Here is a 15,576-nt window from a genome sequence, read left to right on the forward strand (position 1 = left end):
TCTCCATATTCCTCCACAACGACACATATGGATGCCCGACTATATTTAAAAAGCTATGGCTGGCAAGACGGCCATGCGCTTAAAAACGGTGGAATCAAGAAACCCATTTTGGTGAAGCACAAGAAAGACAAGAAGGGCCTTGGATCAGATGGAAATGATGCAGATGTATGGTGGGAGAGACTTTTCGACGGTCAGCTCAAGACCCTTGATGTCAACAACAGCACCAAGGGAGTTAGCTTTGAGACAAATACCATGGAAACCGAGAATCACCTCCGAAGATCGATGTCACCTTTATACAAGATGTTCGTCAAGGGAGAAGGATTAGCAGGAACAGTGGGCAAAACCGATAATGCACATCTCAAAAGCAGCAAGATCGATAGCGAAAAGGCTATTGAACAGACAGAGATCATCATGAAGAAGGCCAAGAAGGAGGCCAAGGTACACAAGGACAAAAGCAAAAGTACAAAGTCTAAGGATGAGAAGACGGACAAAGCTGACAAGAAAAAGCTGAAGGATAGCAAAAAGGAGAAGAAGGACAAGAAGGACAAGAAAGAGAAAAAGGAAGTGAAGGAGAGCCCCGCTGAAAAGAAGCATAAAAAGGAGAAGTCATCATCGAAAGCCAAGAAAGAACTGGATAAGAAGTCAAAGCTGGAGCTGAAGTCTAAAAAAAGATCAAGAGACAAGAGCGACGAGAAGGAGAAGACGAAAAAGAGAAAGAAGGATAAATAGATGCGAGGGTGTGATATAGACTAATAAACTAGAGCCGTCACTGCCTGGTGCATGGAAGTGCGCCTTGATACGATAACGCTCACACTACTGTACTACGCGTTCACGATAACACAAAGTTGACAGATAAACACAAAATCCATGGCTACCTTTGAAGTGGGTGGTGTTGGTATAAGCTGGAGGTGGATCATGCCGCTTAGCATATTCCTTATCCTGCTACGGCATGTCCAGCTATGGAGAATTCTTCTTGAGATAGTATTAGCCGGGGTGCTGATCGGGTATTTGGCCTACCGAGTCCTACGCCAATTGAAGCCGAAGCAAACTAAGAAGTTCTATTTTGGTGATACCCGACATCTGACCTTCAAGTTTCTTGATCAAAAAGAATGGCAGCAAGAGCTACAACGACTTGAGGTATCAACTTCAAGCCACAAAGGTGCATCACTACCGGTAGATGGTGCCATTGGTGAAATTCTTGACCTTGTTGTGGCCATTTTCATCGACTCTTGGTACAAGAACATATCCGATCATGAAGCTTTCCAAGCGTCACTTCGCAATGAGTTATGGCACATCATCGAGGCTTTCAAATCTCACCTCGCTAAGACTGATATTGCCGAGTTGGTGTTCATCAAGATACTTCCGATGATAAACCTTCATTTCAAAGACTTTTCCACTGAATCAGTCCCTTTGCTTTGTAATTATCAACTCGAGAGCAAGTTGAAAGTTGTGCGATCTTCTGGAAAGACCCTTCATGAGGGAGTGTCACTTTCTACGAACAAACTGAATTTTGAGCTGGAGAAAGCCTACTTGAGAAAAATAACTGCCAAATTGCTTCCTCAGGTCCTCACTGAAGGAGAGAGGCAAAACAAAGTGGTTTCACTGATCCTTCGAGAAATCCTCGCGTCCACTGTTCTATTTAATGTGGTGGAGATGTTGGCTGAGGGTGACTTCGTTAATCAAATGATTGTGAAGTTCATGGGAGATAGCCTTCAGCGTCGCAGTCAAGTCAAACGCCTTCGTGCTGCGTTGGAACAGCATACTCGTCAAGCTGACGAAAGGCAAGATACCGCATCTCCACTCCCAAGTGTTTCTGGCAAATTCACGGAGGCACGATATCAACACTGTTTAGCTTTCATTGACAATGCCACAGAAGCTGATCTTGTGGAGCTTAGAGATCGCTTGACACATTCCATCTCTCAGCACAGTGACACGCATAGCCAAGAATACCAATCTATGCTTGAGCTTGTCCAGCAAATTTCTAACAAGCTAGAAAAACCTAAGCTTTCCCTTGATGAGGCTCTCAATAACAATGACGTGCGTTCTCTGTTTGCACGGTACCTCGAGAAGAACGAGAAGTTACATGTCTTGGGTGTATTTGAAGCGATTAACGAATTGAGGTCCCCATTATGCGCTTTGGATGTTGAGAACCCAGACTCCCTAGAATTTGCTAATTCTGATAATATCAGATCAATTTTTGATAACTTCCTAATTCACAGTGAAACACTTGAATCACTGATCCCTGCCATACGCTCAGTATACCGTGGGATAAATGATGAGACCACAATCACTTCTGCAAAATCAGAGTTGATATCCGTCTGGTTGAAAGTAAATTCCGAATTAGCCTCAGTTCTCTATCCGTCATTCCTTCAAAGTGTTGACAACGGAACAGCACCTTATCTGGTGGATACTCATGCACTGGCTGAGCAATCAATCTTGACAACTGAAAACTCACAATTAGATGCGGACGTGACAGAAGCGTCCATCAGTCCTGCTGTTATTGATGCCGTCGAAAAATCTCTTGAACAAATCATCAACACGAAGGCACAAACCCCAGGCAGTTCGGGAACATCCAGAAACGAGAGTACCTTGACATTAAAGAATTTGGTCTCTCCTATGTCAAGCTCAAGTAGATCTAATTCGCCAACCTTGAAAGATCGCTTGCCCCCTGGCACCTCTGCTATGAGCCAGTCAGGTATATTTGAGTCGCTAGACAAACTGGAGTCTGAATCTGAGCTATCAGATAGCTTTGTTAATTCTGATTCTGAAGAATCCAAACTAGGTGGTTCTGAGATCTTGAGAGCGGCGCCGGGTGATCTTAGCTTAGCTGAAAAATTGGCATCCATTTCTCAGGATATTAAGAACCTTCGTGAACAAAACGAAATTCTACTTCCATTACTTAAGAAAGCAGAGTTAACGAACAACGTTTCTGAGATAACGATTCTCAAGCGCTCCAAGCAGGGCTTGGAGAGGGAGATCGCCTCAAAAGAGCTCCAACGACAACATTGGATAATTCAAGAAAATGAGAACAGCTTGTTCGGGAAGTCCAGGATACAGATCTCGTCCTATATGACTGAAACGAAGAATGGTTCTGATTACGTGCTCTATATTGTTGAGGTCCAGAAGTTTTCCAACGATGATCCAAATGAAGTTACGGCAGGTTGGGTGGTGGCTCGAAGGTTTAGTCAGTTCTACCAACTCAACGAGTACCTCAAAAAGAAATCATCTAAGGTATCCCATATCAAATTCCCAAAGAAAGCTGTTCTCAATTTTCAAAAGAAGCAGCTTTTGGAGTTGAGAAAGAAGGGCCTCGAGCAATACTTGCAGCAACTCCTCACTATACCCGAGGTATGTTCGGATCCTATTTTGCGGTCATTTTTATCATCTGAGAACTTCCTGTTCAGCTCCCTTAAGAAGCCGAAGAAGAATCTAGACGATATTCTTGGCTCCCTTTCCTTGAGCTTTTCGGATCATGATAATTCAAAATATCCCGAGGTGGAGATGAGTACCACCACTGAATTCATGGAAAGCATAAAGGAGATGCAAAGTGAGTTGAAGCAATTCGATGAGTCCCAGAGGTACACTTCTGGTAAGGTACCTTTTGTAAAGCCTATTTCAGACTTTTTGATCGATGTTTTCGATTTGGGGTCCTCCAAAAGTTGGATAAGAGGCAGAGCACTCCTTATTCTTTTGCAACAGGTGCTTGGGTCTGCCATTGAAAAGAAGATACGCTCTTCAATGAAAAACATCTTGAATGACGAAGCTATGATTCTAACTGTCATTGGTAACTTAAAGGATACCGTGTTTCCAAACGGGCGGTTCAAAGACCCTCCAATCGTCAGAAGCGAAGCCCTCCAAGAGAAGACTAGAAGTGAAGCAAGAGCTATATTTGAGGTTTATATGGAAGAGACGTGTGGAAAAGTCTTCGGTAATGGCAATACCAAAGTTCGATCCAGAGTGTTGTTCGAATTATTCCAAAATGATTTCATCAACAAACTGCTCATATTTCAGCTTCTAGATCAGCTTGTCAAAGAGTTATTCCCATAATTATATAACGAATTACGAAACCTAATATGCAATTTTGATTATATACAATAAGACTGTATTCCCTCTACTCCTCGTCCTCCTTAGCATGTGCCTGGACATATTCAACAGCAAGCGCCTTGACACGAGCGACTGACTGCTCATTGCCGTTATCCTCCTCGTACTTAAGCCATTTGGCGAAGAAGAACTTGGCTTGTTTACGTGAGAGCTTGACATGTGTGACTCTTTCGAATAAGTCCTCAACATGATCCTTGTTCTCGTTCTTAATTTCCTGGTCAATGTAAACGTTCCACAAGTCGATTCTCTTTGGAGCGTCAGTGACCAAACCTTCAAATAAGGATCTACCCTGCTCGGCATCACCCTTAGTAAATTCAAGCTGTGCAAACTTTCTGACAACTTCGATGTGATCCTTCTTGGGCAATGCCTGCAATGCACGAGCTAACGTTTCGTGGGCACGTTCGCTATCATTCTGATCCATGAGGAAAGATCCGTACTGAACCCAAACACTGGTCTCCTTGCCGAATTTCTTGACCATGGTCTTGAAAAGGTCATCGGCCTTGTCAAACTTCTCAGACAAAACATAAATGCCGATAAGCTTTTGATGCATGGTCAAAGAGTCCATGTATTGTGTAGCTCTCTTGAAAGCCTCGTCAAGAGACTCGTCACTGCCGAAACTGTTTTCCAAGTTAAGAATAGCGATCCAGATGTTCATCTTCTCCAGCTCCTCACGGTAGTTGATGGTCTTGAGAGCTCGCTCAGCAATCTCACGAGACTTTTCAATCTCACCTAGCTGCAACTGGAAAGACATGTAGTTCATCCAGAGAACGGAAGAATCAGGGTTACCGATAAGCATACGCTCGAAGTCAGAGACAGACTCTGGAGCTCTAGCGTTCATCTCGGCGGTTCTGTCCTTGACCTGGTTCTTGCCCTTCTTTCTTCTTCTCTTGTTGGTTTCGGTAAAGTCTTCGTCTTCGTCAGAAGAGCTCTCTTCGTCCTCAGCCTGGTCCAAAATAGACGCAGTCCAGTCAAAACCGTTAGTTGACAAACCGCCTGCAGTAGAAGGAGCTGTAGATGTTGAGCCCTCTTCCTTCTCGGATTCAGAAGACTCGTCCTCATCGTCCTCATCTTCGTCATCGTTAAAAGCATCGCCCATAACTTCATCTTCTGATTCTTCGGCCACTGCATCATTCATATCCTCGTCTTCCACATCGTCAGTGAAGTAAGAGGCCTTCATACCAAGAGAAAGCTGTTTCTTATCGTTATCAATTTTGAGAATCTTGACCTTGACACGGTCGCCTTCTCCGAAAAGTGCAACAACATTTTCAACGGGGGTATCAGCAATCTCTGAGCGGTGACACAATCCGCTCACATTGGAGGTGCCGTCCAACTTAACGAACACACCGAAGTCAGTAACCTTCTTGACAGATCCATCGTAGTTCTCGCCAACTTCCAATTCGTCAAAGGTCTTGAAGCTCGACAAATCACCATTCACTTCACTCTCCTTCAATGTCATGAGAATACGACCCTCAGATTTGCATTGGGAGATCTTACCCGAAACACACTGATGAGGTTTGAAGAACTTTTTCCAGTCTGACAAGTATGCATCGGAGATGTCAGCCACTCTGACCAAAGCGAAAAGCTCTCTGCCGAGAGAGACATAAAGACCGTTCTTGCTGATGGACTTGATAAATCCCTTCACAAGATCGCCTCTCTTGATTTCCTCAAGGGAATTGACAGGCTTGTCCTTGGCAACCTTTTCGTTTCTCAAACTCACGAAAATCTTACCCTCTGAGGTATTGACCTCTTCAACGGTAGCTAGAGCTGCGGTATTGACCTTGAAAACCTCTTCGAGCTTGTGATCGTAGTCATTTAATGCGTCCGTGATGTATGAGTATCCAACGACGCCTTTAGCGAGCTCAACTAACACAAAGTTCTGTGCCACTTTGAAGACCTTGCCGGGGTATTGTTTGCCGACCTTGAGATCCTCAATCGAATTGACAATTTCCTCTCTTGCGTTAAATTCGATCACACGATGCTCGTAGTCAAACAGAGCAATCTTCGCCTTGATGGCGCATCCCACTGGGAATGATTCCTCAAAGTTATAGAAGAGCTTGTTGTCATTCGAAAGGTTGTAAAGTGCAATTTGACCCACAGTTCCTGGCATCAAAGAAACGTTAGCGACACCATGCTCGAATGAGTCCACAAACACAGTGTGTTCGGTGTTGATCTCAAGATCATCGAAACTGACAGGCTTATAAGGGCTTTTAGAGCCAAGAATGCTGGGCAAAACGGATAACTCAATCACTGTTGACGTGGTGAAAGAGGTCACAGGAGAAAACTTCTTGGTAACCAGATCGTAATATCCAATAATCTTGGCTTCCACCTCCTCGCCCTCCTTGAAAACAGCAAGTGGGTTCTTTTTGTTTTTGATGGACTTCCACTTGGAGAACACTTGAGATGCTTCAAGACGACCGAACAAATTATCAGCGAGTTGAACATTGACATAACCAGGTTCAACAGAGGCGACAACACCTTTTGCTGTGGATCCCACGGAGAAGTCAGATGCGGATTTCTTTGTTTTGTCGAGAGGGTTTTTCAAATTGAGTTTCTTGTAACCTTCCTCGTCCATGCCGATAAAGGAGAGGTAGAACCTCTTGTTCTCGTCATCGGTTCTGATAACATTACATGCAACAGATTGATTCTTGTGGAACTTGCTGGAAAGATCAACTGAGGGGTCAGTTGAAACGTTCTTGGCCAAAACCAAACCTGTAAGTCTAGCACCAAAGCTAACAAAGATACCCATGTTAGTTACGGATTTAACAAATCCAGGAATAACGGTACCAACATGAACTTCATCATAGCTGGCTGGGAAAAGTCCGACCTTCGCAGCATTAAGCAACGATTGCTTTGCAGAAGCGATAACAGCTCTTGCTCTGAAATCTTTTTCAAGAATTAAAACGTTGATTTTCTCGCCAACATTAAGAGACTTGTAAATCTTTCTGTTCTCCTCATAAGACCCGTCAGACAAATGATCTGTCGAGATAACACCTCTCAAGTTGGACTCATCCAACTCAATGATAATTGCCTCTTTAGTCTTCTCCACAACAATGGCATCGGCGATAGTTTTACCAACCTCGACTTCTTCAAGGTGTCTCATCTGATTGTTGGTTAACTCTGCAGATTGACGCAAAGTCACCGTAATCTTGTTGTCATCTTTGTTGAAATTGAGTATTCTGACGTTGACAGCTTGGCCCTCCTTGAGGTAATCCTTGGCGTTCTCCACAAAGGTCTCGGAAATTTCATTCTTCGGTAAGTATGCTTTCAAATTTCCAAAGAAGGAAACAAGGACACCAGAGCCAATGAATTTCTCGACCACACCCGTAGTCTTAAAACCTATACTGAGGTCGTCGTAGCTCTTCACGATAGTCTCATCCTCCATGTTGACAAGACTCTTTCTAATGGTGGCAAATAGCTTCTTTCCGGATGCTGCTAGTATTCTGGCTTTGACTTTACCGCCAACTCTGAATTTACGTTCTGGGAACATAAGTTTCGAGTCAGAAATGTGAGTAGGTGGAACAAATGCTTCGAAATCACCAAAAACCTTTACCACAATACCTCTAGAATCAGGAAGGACATTGACCACCTCCGCAGCAGAGACGAGTTCACCGACTGGGATGTCCTCGGTAGAGACAAACTGTGACTCAATGGCTTTTGGTTTGAACGTCAAAATTAAAACGTTGTCAATCTCGTTGAACCCTAGCACACGAGCTTTGTGTTTCGATCCAACGTTGTAATGCTTTCTTATGTCTAAATCAGGGTCAACATTAGACTTGTGGACCTGTCCTGCGAAGCCTCCCACGCTGACGTAGAAGTAGTCCTTGTCGGAACCAGAAACCTCGACACCTTCTTGGAAAACAAACCCTATAGGGAAAGCCTCCAATGGCTCCTTGTTGAGAGTGGGTTGCAATGACATGAGTCTATCCGACTTTGACAAAAGGAACTTTTTAGCACCTTCAGAGAACACAGTTCCGAGGATTCTGGCTCTCACGGTTCCACCAATAGGATAGTGGTTCTTGAGCTTCTCAACAGAGAATTCTTGGGCATGCGGGAGTGAGAATGAAGCGTCAACCATACCGAAAAGCCTAGCACCCACACCGTTTTCACTGATTTCTGTGACGATGGCATTGACGACGGTACCGGGGTGAACAGCATCGATGGAACTGATTACAGACACAACTGTCTTCTTCGTCACCGGTTCGTTGGAGGCCGGCTTCATGGTTACTGTTCTGGATGATAGACTGACAATTGAACCTAAGAGAACTTGGCCCACTTTGAGAGAGGAGATGGGTATTTCGGCCTTCTTCAACTCCTTCTTAGACATGAAACCAACAAATTTCTCGACTCCGGTGGAAAGAACGACACCGTGGTCTTCGATCGATTTGACAGAGGCCTGTAAGAAATTACCAGGAGTCAAATCGTCCTCCTCAATAGAGGAATTAACAGTCTTTGGTTCAAGCGAAAGTGAAATGCGTTTGTTCTCGCTGCTTGGGATGACAACAGCACGAACCCATTGGCCAATGTTGAAGATCTTGTCTAACTTGGGCAACTCAGACTTGACACTAAGACCTTGCGTCTGGTTCTCGTCGTCACTTTCATCGTCACTCGAATCCTCCATGGCGTTCTCATACTTATCGATCATCTCAGAAATCTCCGGACTCATGTGTGTGATTGGAACTTGGCCAAACAAGTTGTCTCCGATAGAAACTGTGAGATCCATCTTGTCAATTCTAACGATCTGGCCCAAGATCTCGGCGCCAGGAAGCAAGTTTCTGAAAGTAAAGTGCTCTATTTCGATCTCCTTCTCGTTGTCATTAGCCGATTCATCCTCAGACTTCTTCTTTTTGCTCTTCTTCTTCTTTTTGGGTGCCTCGATGGCATCTGGGGCAGCTCTTTTGGAGCCTTTGGCCTGTTCAAAAAGAACATCCTCAGTGGCCTTGTTGGAAATTGTCTTCATTTCCAAAGGAGTCAAGACCGAGGCCCCACCTCTAGGGAACGCAACCTCCGAACTGCTTAAAGCAGACTTGTTACGTGTTGGTTCGTCCATAATGCAAGGTAAAGTCTAGAGAACGAATTTTTTGAGATGCCTCTTCTCATCGCACTATCGTGGGTACTGCAGTCCATGCAGGTCGTTGACAAGGCTCCAACACGAGGGAGACCAATACCTGAAAAAATGGCTGTTTATGATATTTTACGATCCGATTGAATTTATTTTTTTAACGTAGCGAATTATGTAATATGATTTGGGTTGTTTCGATTGAGAGATGTTCCGTACCACAGAGCACTAATCCTTACTTACCTGTATTTGCAGCCATTCTGCAACTGCTCCCCAAGCTCCCGTTCACCTCTTCTTTCTGTTTCCTTTCTTTGGCTTCATCACCACCTGGCCTTCAGTGACCTCTGCGGGTTGATCTTTAAACTTTGCTTGGGCCTCCAAGTAGAACATGAGATCCTTCACTTGTTCATTGAGATCCTCGTTGGACAGCTTGAGCTCCTGGTTTTCTTTTGTAAGAAAATCTACCTTTGCAGAAAGGCCTTCATTCAACGTGTTTGCTTCTGCAAGTTCGTTGGCCGCAATTCGTAGCGACTTCGTCTTCAAGTCGATCTTCAGATTTAACGCTGGGATCACATTTGTGGAGAGCTTTTTGAGCTGCTCGCTGAGCTCATCAACCTTGGACTCCAACTCTTTATGTTTTGTAGAGCTTGTTTCAGAGACAATCGAATTGTTTCGAGGATGCCCATTTTGGCCCCTGTCGTGAAGCAATAACTCGTAGTATTCTCGTTGACTTATGAGTTGGCTAAGAAGCAACTCAGAGTATTCTTCGTTATCATCATCTTTCGTCTGTTTCGGATCGTCCCCCTTTTCAGGTAGCTCCACGATCTTTCCGTCCTCCTCCGTTGTGACTAAACGGTGGACATATCTATCACCGGCATAATCCCAGATTCGAGACGTGTGAAGCTCCATAGCAAAGCAATGCCCAGTCTCGACAAAGTGCTTGAGTGAATGCTGTTCGGGGGCGTATCTATCGCAACCAATATTACCACATACCAAACAGACCCACAAATTGGTAGTAGCCAGGCAGTCCATACAGACATCGGCAGAACCGGTACTACTCGAGCCCTCCTCGGCCCCATGCTGCATCTGCATTCTAGAATTGATTTGCTGTAGTCTTCCCACAGTCCGTTTGATGTTTTGGTTCAGTACACCGTTGGTGTATCGGCATATCGGGCAAGTATCGTCGCTCCATTTCGATAGACAATTGCTGTGGAATGTGTGTTGGCATGGAATCGTGAGGAGGCCTGAAATTTCATAATCAAGCCTTTCAAGACACACTGGGCAAGTTGGGAGCTCTATTGGGGTGAACTTTTCATCTGGCAGTGTCGTGAAAGGATCCTCCAACAAAAATGGAATAAGCGTGTCTTTCGCTGGGACATCGTGCGGTTCAGTGCTTTCAACCGATTTGACATATACGACGTGACACGCCTCGGGCTCCATCGAATTGAATGCCTTGCCGTCAAAATGGTACTGGAACTCAGCAGCTTTTAGGGCGTCTTTGAACTTGAGAAGAACCAAAAAGCGATTGGCCTTTTCACTTCTTAGGATTCGTATATGGGTGATGTTCTCCATGTAGTGGTCACCAATAAACCCTAGAAGGTCGGTAGCTGTGAAGTATGTGGGAAGGGCTAAGATCGAGAGCATTGTCTGATCGCTGGTGCTGGAGACCACAGACTTCGATGGTGGGTCTTCGTCATCTTCGAAATCTCTGTAAAGCTTGATTACACCCTCCCCTAGTTGCCTGGCTCTGAGAGGCTCGTTAGGTGAAGCATCAGCTTGCATTGTGGGAGGATCTATGCTCACGACAGTGATAGGCGAGTAACGGTAATCGATGAACTTTGTGGTCGAGTCTGTTGATGGATGGGAGTCTCTGCTTGTTGTAAAATCTAGAAGAATACGATAAAAGTCTGTGCCGACCATAGGTCAATAACAAGAAACGCTGTAGGGCTCAATGGTAGGAAGTCAGGATCCATGCCGGACTGATAACGGAGTTCGCTTGAAGACTTCACAGCAAAACCTACAAATATTATTTGTCAAAATCAAGATAATTTCAATTCATCGTTAGTGAAAGCCGTGCAAAAATCATCATCTTTATATGAACTTTCCGCTCGTTCGTACAATGTGTATCAATACATCTCTCACAACAGCCGATTTCTCGGAATGCTGAATCCTGATGATATCTCCAACCACTATATCTATGGAAAGCTTGTATTTCTAAGCATCTGCAAAGTAGATGCGATTTACCTGTCGAGGCCAAACTTGGCTTTGTCGAATTCCTCGATGCTATCGAGAATCTCTCCACCTTCACCAATAATGCCCTTTTCTTTACCGTTGAGCTCCTTGAGAGCACAAGGATGTGGGATCCAAATCACGTATCCATTGGCATTCTTACCAGAGACAACACCTGGAATTCCATCCTCGAAGATCAAACACTCCTCGATCTTGATTGTCTCGAGACCTTTCTTTTCTCTGGCGTCGTTAATGCTTTTCAAGCACGCATACCAAATATCTGGCTTGGGTTTACCACAGCCAGGGGGAATTCTAGAGTCATCACCAGTCACAATATGTCCGTCAAAGAGGCTAAAGCCGTGCTCAAGGTGAGCGGTCTTCTTCTCGTAGTTTGCGGTATTTGAACTGGTGGCCAAACCAATAGGAACGTTATGTTTCTTTAAGTATTCGAGCAACTCTAAAGCACCTGGCAAGAAGGCTGAACGGTCCCATTTGGTCTCTTGTACCTCATACAGCTTTCTCATAAACTCCTCTCTGGTAACAGGCAATTCGAAAAAGTCAACAACTCTTTGAGCAGCTTCGGGACCAGGTCTCCCCTGCAAATCGATTTTGATATCCCATGTCAAAGGGCCTTTGCCATAGAGAGCAAGAGCCTCAGTGGCTGCCTCAGTGTAGATGTCCTCCGTGTTGATAAGAGTACCATCCATGTCTGTTGTTAGTTATTAGCTAAAATGATTTCAATCACAGCATTTACATACCAAAGAGACAGGCCTTAATAGTTCTGGAGCCTTTCGTCATGATGAGGTTGAATATAATGAGTCAATGTCTATCGAAAAATACGCCATCGCGTTCCCCAGATTTTCGTATTCCGCGCTTCATCCGAGACTACTCAACCTCGTCTACAATCATTATCGTAATGCCAATGTATTGAATTTAAAATAAGCGATCCATAGACCTATAATGGGGCGTTCTTGAACAAGTATGAAATGCTCTCACCGTTGTGGAGTCTTCTGATGGCCTCAGCCAACACGGCACTCACATCGATGGTATCTAGCTTAGGGCACTGAGATACCTTGTCCTCAAAAGGCACTGTATTCGTACAAACAATGGCCTTAAGTTTCGAGTTGTTGATGTTCTTGATGGCGTTACCTGAGAGAATACCGTGGGTCACAATGGCAATAACCTCCTTGGCCTTGTTCTCTAGAAGCACCTCAGCAGCCTTGGCCAACGTGCCACATGTGTCGGCCATATCGTCCACAATAATACAGATCTTGTCATCCACGTCACCGACGAGCACCATCTTGGAAACCTCGTTGGCTCTAGCACGCTCCTTGTGGATCAAGGCAAAGTTCAAGTCTAGGGTGTCAGCCAAACCAGCAGCTCTCTTGGCTCCTCCGGCATCTGGGGAGATGATGATAGCCTGGGGTAGTTGACCTTCTCCTTGATGTATCTCACCACACTAGGTTCAGCGTACAAGTTATCAACAGGCACGTCAAAGAAACCCTGGATCTGGGAAGCGTGCAAGTCCATGGTGATAACGTGATTGCAGCCGGCGGTGGTCAACATGTCTGCCATGAGCTTAGCAGTGATAGGAGCTCTGGACTTATCCTTTCTGTCCTGTCTGGCATAAGGGAAATTAGGGAGAATGACGGTGATTCTTCTGGCACTGGCCGTCTTACAGGCGTTGATCATTATAAGAAGCTCCAAAACACGGTCATTAACCTCACCTGAGCCGATTTGACAGATAATGAAAATGTCCTCATCTCTGACACTCTCTCCGATGCTGAAAGTGACTTCACCACTCAGGTCTCTCTTCAACTCACTGGGAGAAAGTTTGAGACCCAACCTTCTGGCAACGAGTTCAGCGAGTCCGCGGTGAACATCACTGGCCAAAAGTTTTATGGAATTGCTGGACATTTATTATGTATGCGTAGCCAAACAAGGGAAACGGTCCTGAGATGAGATGGAAAAATAAGCTGGGTGCGATAATCCAATAGTTCGTGTGTAAAAGAGGCAGGTTGCGCACCTCATTTAGCGATTACCAGAAGAGTCAGATACCGGACAGTTACACTGCAATTGTTTTCCAACGTGGTGTGGTGATTTCGTAAATATTATGTGATTGTCTGGTCGATCTATATGAGGCATATGCGTTGCGGTCGTTGTTGAAGAAGTAATACTAGAAGAGATCCTGAAGATCACCGTAGTCCTCATTCTCCATATCCTGATCATCGTCCTCCTGAGGAGCATTTTCACTGGTCGCTCTGCTCTCCAGTCCTTCCTTGGCCTCTGGAGGTGGTTGGCTTCTCTTTGTGTCGTCATTTTCACCTTCGTCTTCGTCTTCCTCCTCCTCGTCTTCCTCGTCTTCCTCTTCACCCTCAGCTTCGGGCTGGCGTGGAGGCTCTGGTGGCTGCTGCTTTTGTTGTTGCTCTTTAATTTTCGATAACTCACGCTTCTTTTGATCGAGCTGTGCCTTCAAGTTGTTGAACGCAGACTGGAACTTCATTCTCATCATCTTGTAACTAGCGGTCGACAAAAGCTTCTTTTGCTTGTCGGCAGCCTTTTCTAGGTCACCTATTTCTTCTTCAAGCTTCTTGACCTTGTTCATGTCTTCCTTCAGTGTGCCGTCTCCAGCGTCTTCTTCTTCCTCCTCTTCCTCCTCTTCCTCTTCTTCGTCGTCATCTTCGTCCTCGTCCTCGCCACCAGCCTGTCCTGCAGTTGCTTCATCATCACTTGCTTCTTCTTCGTTGTACTCAGACTTCATAAGCACTGTGGCTGCGGTGTTATTTGAGGTAGAGTCAAGAGCCTCCGCCAATTCTTGTTCAAGAGCGTTGTCAATGTCAGCTTCGAGATCAACCTCCATTTGCTGCTCTTGTTGTTCGAATTCATAATCTTCAGCTTCACGAGGTGAAAATACGCGTGCGGAAGGTGTAGATGGCATGGAATGTGTTGGTGTTGCAGAACGACTGTGAGAAGCACCGACTCTAGCCTGAGCCTTGGGGTCAACATATTCATAGTGACTCTCCTGTGCCTCCGCGTCTCTTTTAACAAGCTCATCAACTCGAGCCTCGACATCTTGCATTATACGATGGTTGACTTTGCGAGGTTTGAACCGTCGATACACATCCTCGTATGCATATGCCAAACCGTTGCGGTATACTGTCTTGGAGTTTCTTATCTCCTTGTTTGTAGAAAGGTCATAAATAGGGTGTGTGTAAGTCTGAGTCTCGGGACCTCGAAGTCCTGCTCCATATTAAGCTGTTTGGGGTTGATAGGATGCAATACTAGGAGAACCTGACTGATGTCAATTGTTTTGAAGATGTTCTTCTTGTCAACCGTTTTGTAAATTTCCGTGAGTGTGGGCAAGTCAACGAGTCTCGCGGAGTATAACGTCAGATTGACATTTATGACGGCCTTGTCTCTGGTGATCCACTTGATATTTACATTTGAAAGATCGCCTGTTTCGACTGCATTGTGAACAAAATCAAGATTGGAGTCATCTAGAAACCGCACGACGATACCCTGTTCTATTAGAGGGTCATCCTCGACATCTGGGGCTTCTGAGTCGTAACCTTCACCAGGGATTCTCGTAGGCTTGATTCTCACTTTTGGGGTTTTCTTTATCGTAGGTCTGGGCTGTGGCGGTGGTACTGATGATGATGGAGTTGCGCTTTCTGGCAGACCCAGCTTACCTAGACTGAGCTTCAATTTCTTTAGCTTCTCTTTCTTATGTTTGGGTTTTGAGATTCTGTCGCTGGATTCATGTTTCACCTTTCTCGATGGCCTAGGTGGCGAGCGGTGCTGCTCTTGAGCAGGCGCCTCCATCTCTGGAGAGTTGGAAGGCTTGACCTTCAATTTAAGCTTGAGGGCCATGGTGCTGCTTAAAGAAGGTGTTCGAGCGTTCAAGTGAGAAGTGTGTGTTGCATATAATCTCTGAAAGCTGCTAACGAGCACCACCTTCAAGATTAAAACCTGCCACCACAAACATGCCGGCTATGTTCTAGAAAGGCTTTTAATTTTGTCTACAAGTATTGGGACGTCTTCCATCCCCGGAATTCTTCCCCTGGAGGAAAGCCACATATCACAGGTCACGTGCTCTCCCCCATGACTTTTCGTAGATATATTAAATCATGTTTTCCAAATTTTAAGCTATGGTCCAGTGTCGCTATACTCCCGCTAGTCTGTCTACTCGA

At 45.0% G+C, this 15,576-nt stretch overlaps 6 protein-coding genes across 6 annotated transcripts; 2 read left to right on the forward strand and 4 right to left on the reverse strand. All coding sequences in view use genetic code 12, as the record gives it.

Annotated features, from left to right (window-relative positions):
* Positions 1-27: 27 nt before the first annotated feature.
* CXQ87_000213 (uncharacterized protein) lies at positions 28-729 on the forward strand (the record flags this gene model as incomplete). Its single annotated transcript, XM_025478796.1, has 1 exon — positions 28-729. The coding sequence occupies one exon, from the start codon at positions 28-30 to the stop codon at positions 727-729; it is 702 nt and encodes a 233-aa protein (XP_025338269.1).
* Positions 730-915: 186 nt separating this feature from the next.
* On the forward strand, positions 916-4,047 carry CXQ87_000214 (uncharacterized protein; the record flags this gene model as incomplete). Its single annotated transcript, XM_025478797.1, has 1 exon — positions 916-4,047. The coding sequence occupies one exon, from the start codon at positions 916-918 to the stop codon at positions 4,045-4,047; it is 3,132 nt and encodes a 1,043-aa protein (XP_025338270.1).
* Positions 4,048-4,111: 64 nt separating this feature from the next.
* CXQ87_000215 (uncharacterized protein) lies at positions 4,112-9,148 on the reverse strand (the record flags this gene model as incomplete). Its single annotated transcript, XM_025478798.1, has 1 exon — positions 4,112-9,148. One exon carries the CDS (start codon positions 9,146-9,148, stop codon positions 4,112-4,114), a length of 5,037 nt encoding a protein of 1,678 aa, XP_025338271.1.
* A 294-nt stretch (positions 9,149-9,442) lies between these two features.
* Positions 9,443-11,077, reverse strand: CXQ87_000216 (uncharacterized protein; the record flags this gene model as incomplete). The annotated part of the gene is made up of 1 exon (XM_025478799.1): positions 9,443-11,077. The coding sequence occupies one exon, from the start codon at positions 11,075-11,077 to the stop codon at positions 9,443-9,445; it is 1,635 nt and encodes a 544-aa protein (XP_025338272.1).
* Positions 11,078-11,397: 320 nt separating this feature from the next.
* Positions 11,398-12,093, reverse strand: CXQ87_000217 (uncharacterized protein; the record flags this gene model as incomplete). The annotated part of the gene is made up of 1 exon (XM_025478800.1): positions 11,398-12,093. One exon carries the CDS (start codon positions 12,091-12,093, stop codon positions 11,398-11,400), a length of 696 nt encoding a protein of 231 aa, XP_025338273.1.
* Positions 12,094-12,341: 248 nt separating this feature from the next.
* CXQ87_000218 (ribose-phosphate pyrophosphokinase 1) lies at positions 12,342-15,256 on the reverse strand (the record flags this gene model as incomplete). The annotated part of the gene is made up of 4 exons (XM_025478801.1): positions 12,342-12,770; positions 12,821-13,295; positions 13,564-14,609; positions 14,669-15,256. The coding sequence occupies 4 exons, from the start codon at positions 15,254-15,256 to the stop codon at positions 12,342-12,344; spliced, it is 2,538 nt and encodes an 845-aa protein (XP_025338274.1).
* Positions 15,257-15,576: the final 320 nt, after the last annotated feature.

This window comes from Candidozyma duobushaemuli, assembly GCF_002926085.2.
Source record: "Candidozyma duobushaemuli strain B09383 chromosome Unknown A_B09383, whole genome shotgun sequence".
NCBI lineage: Eukaryota > Fungi > Ascomycota > Pichiomycetes > Serinales > Metschnikowiaceae > Candidozyma > Candidozyma duobushaemuli.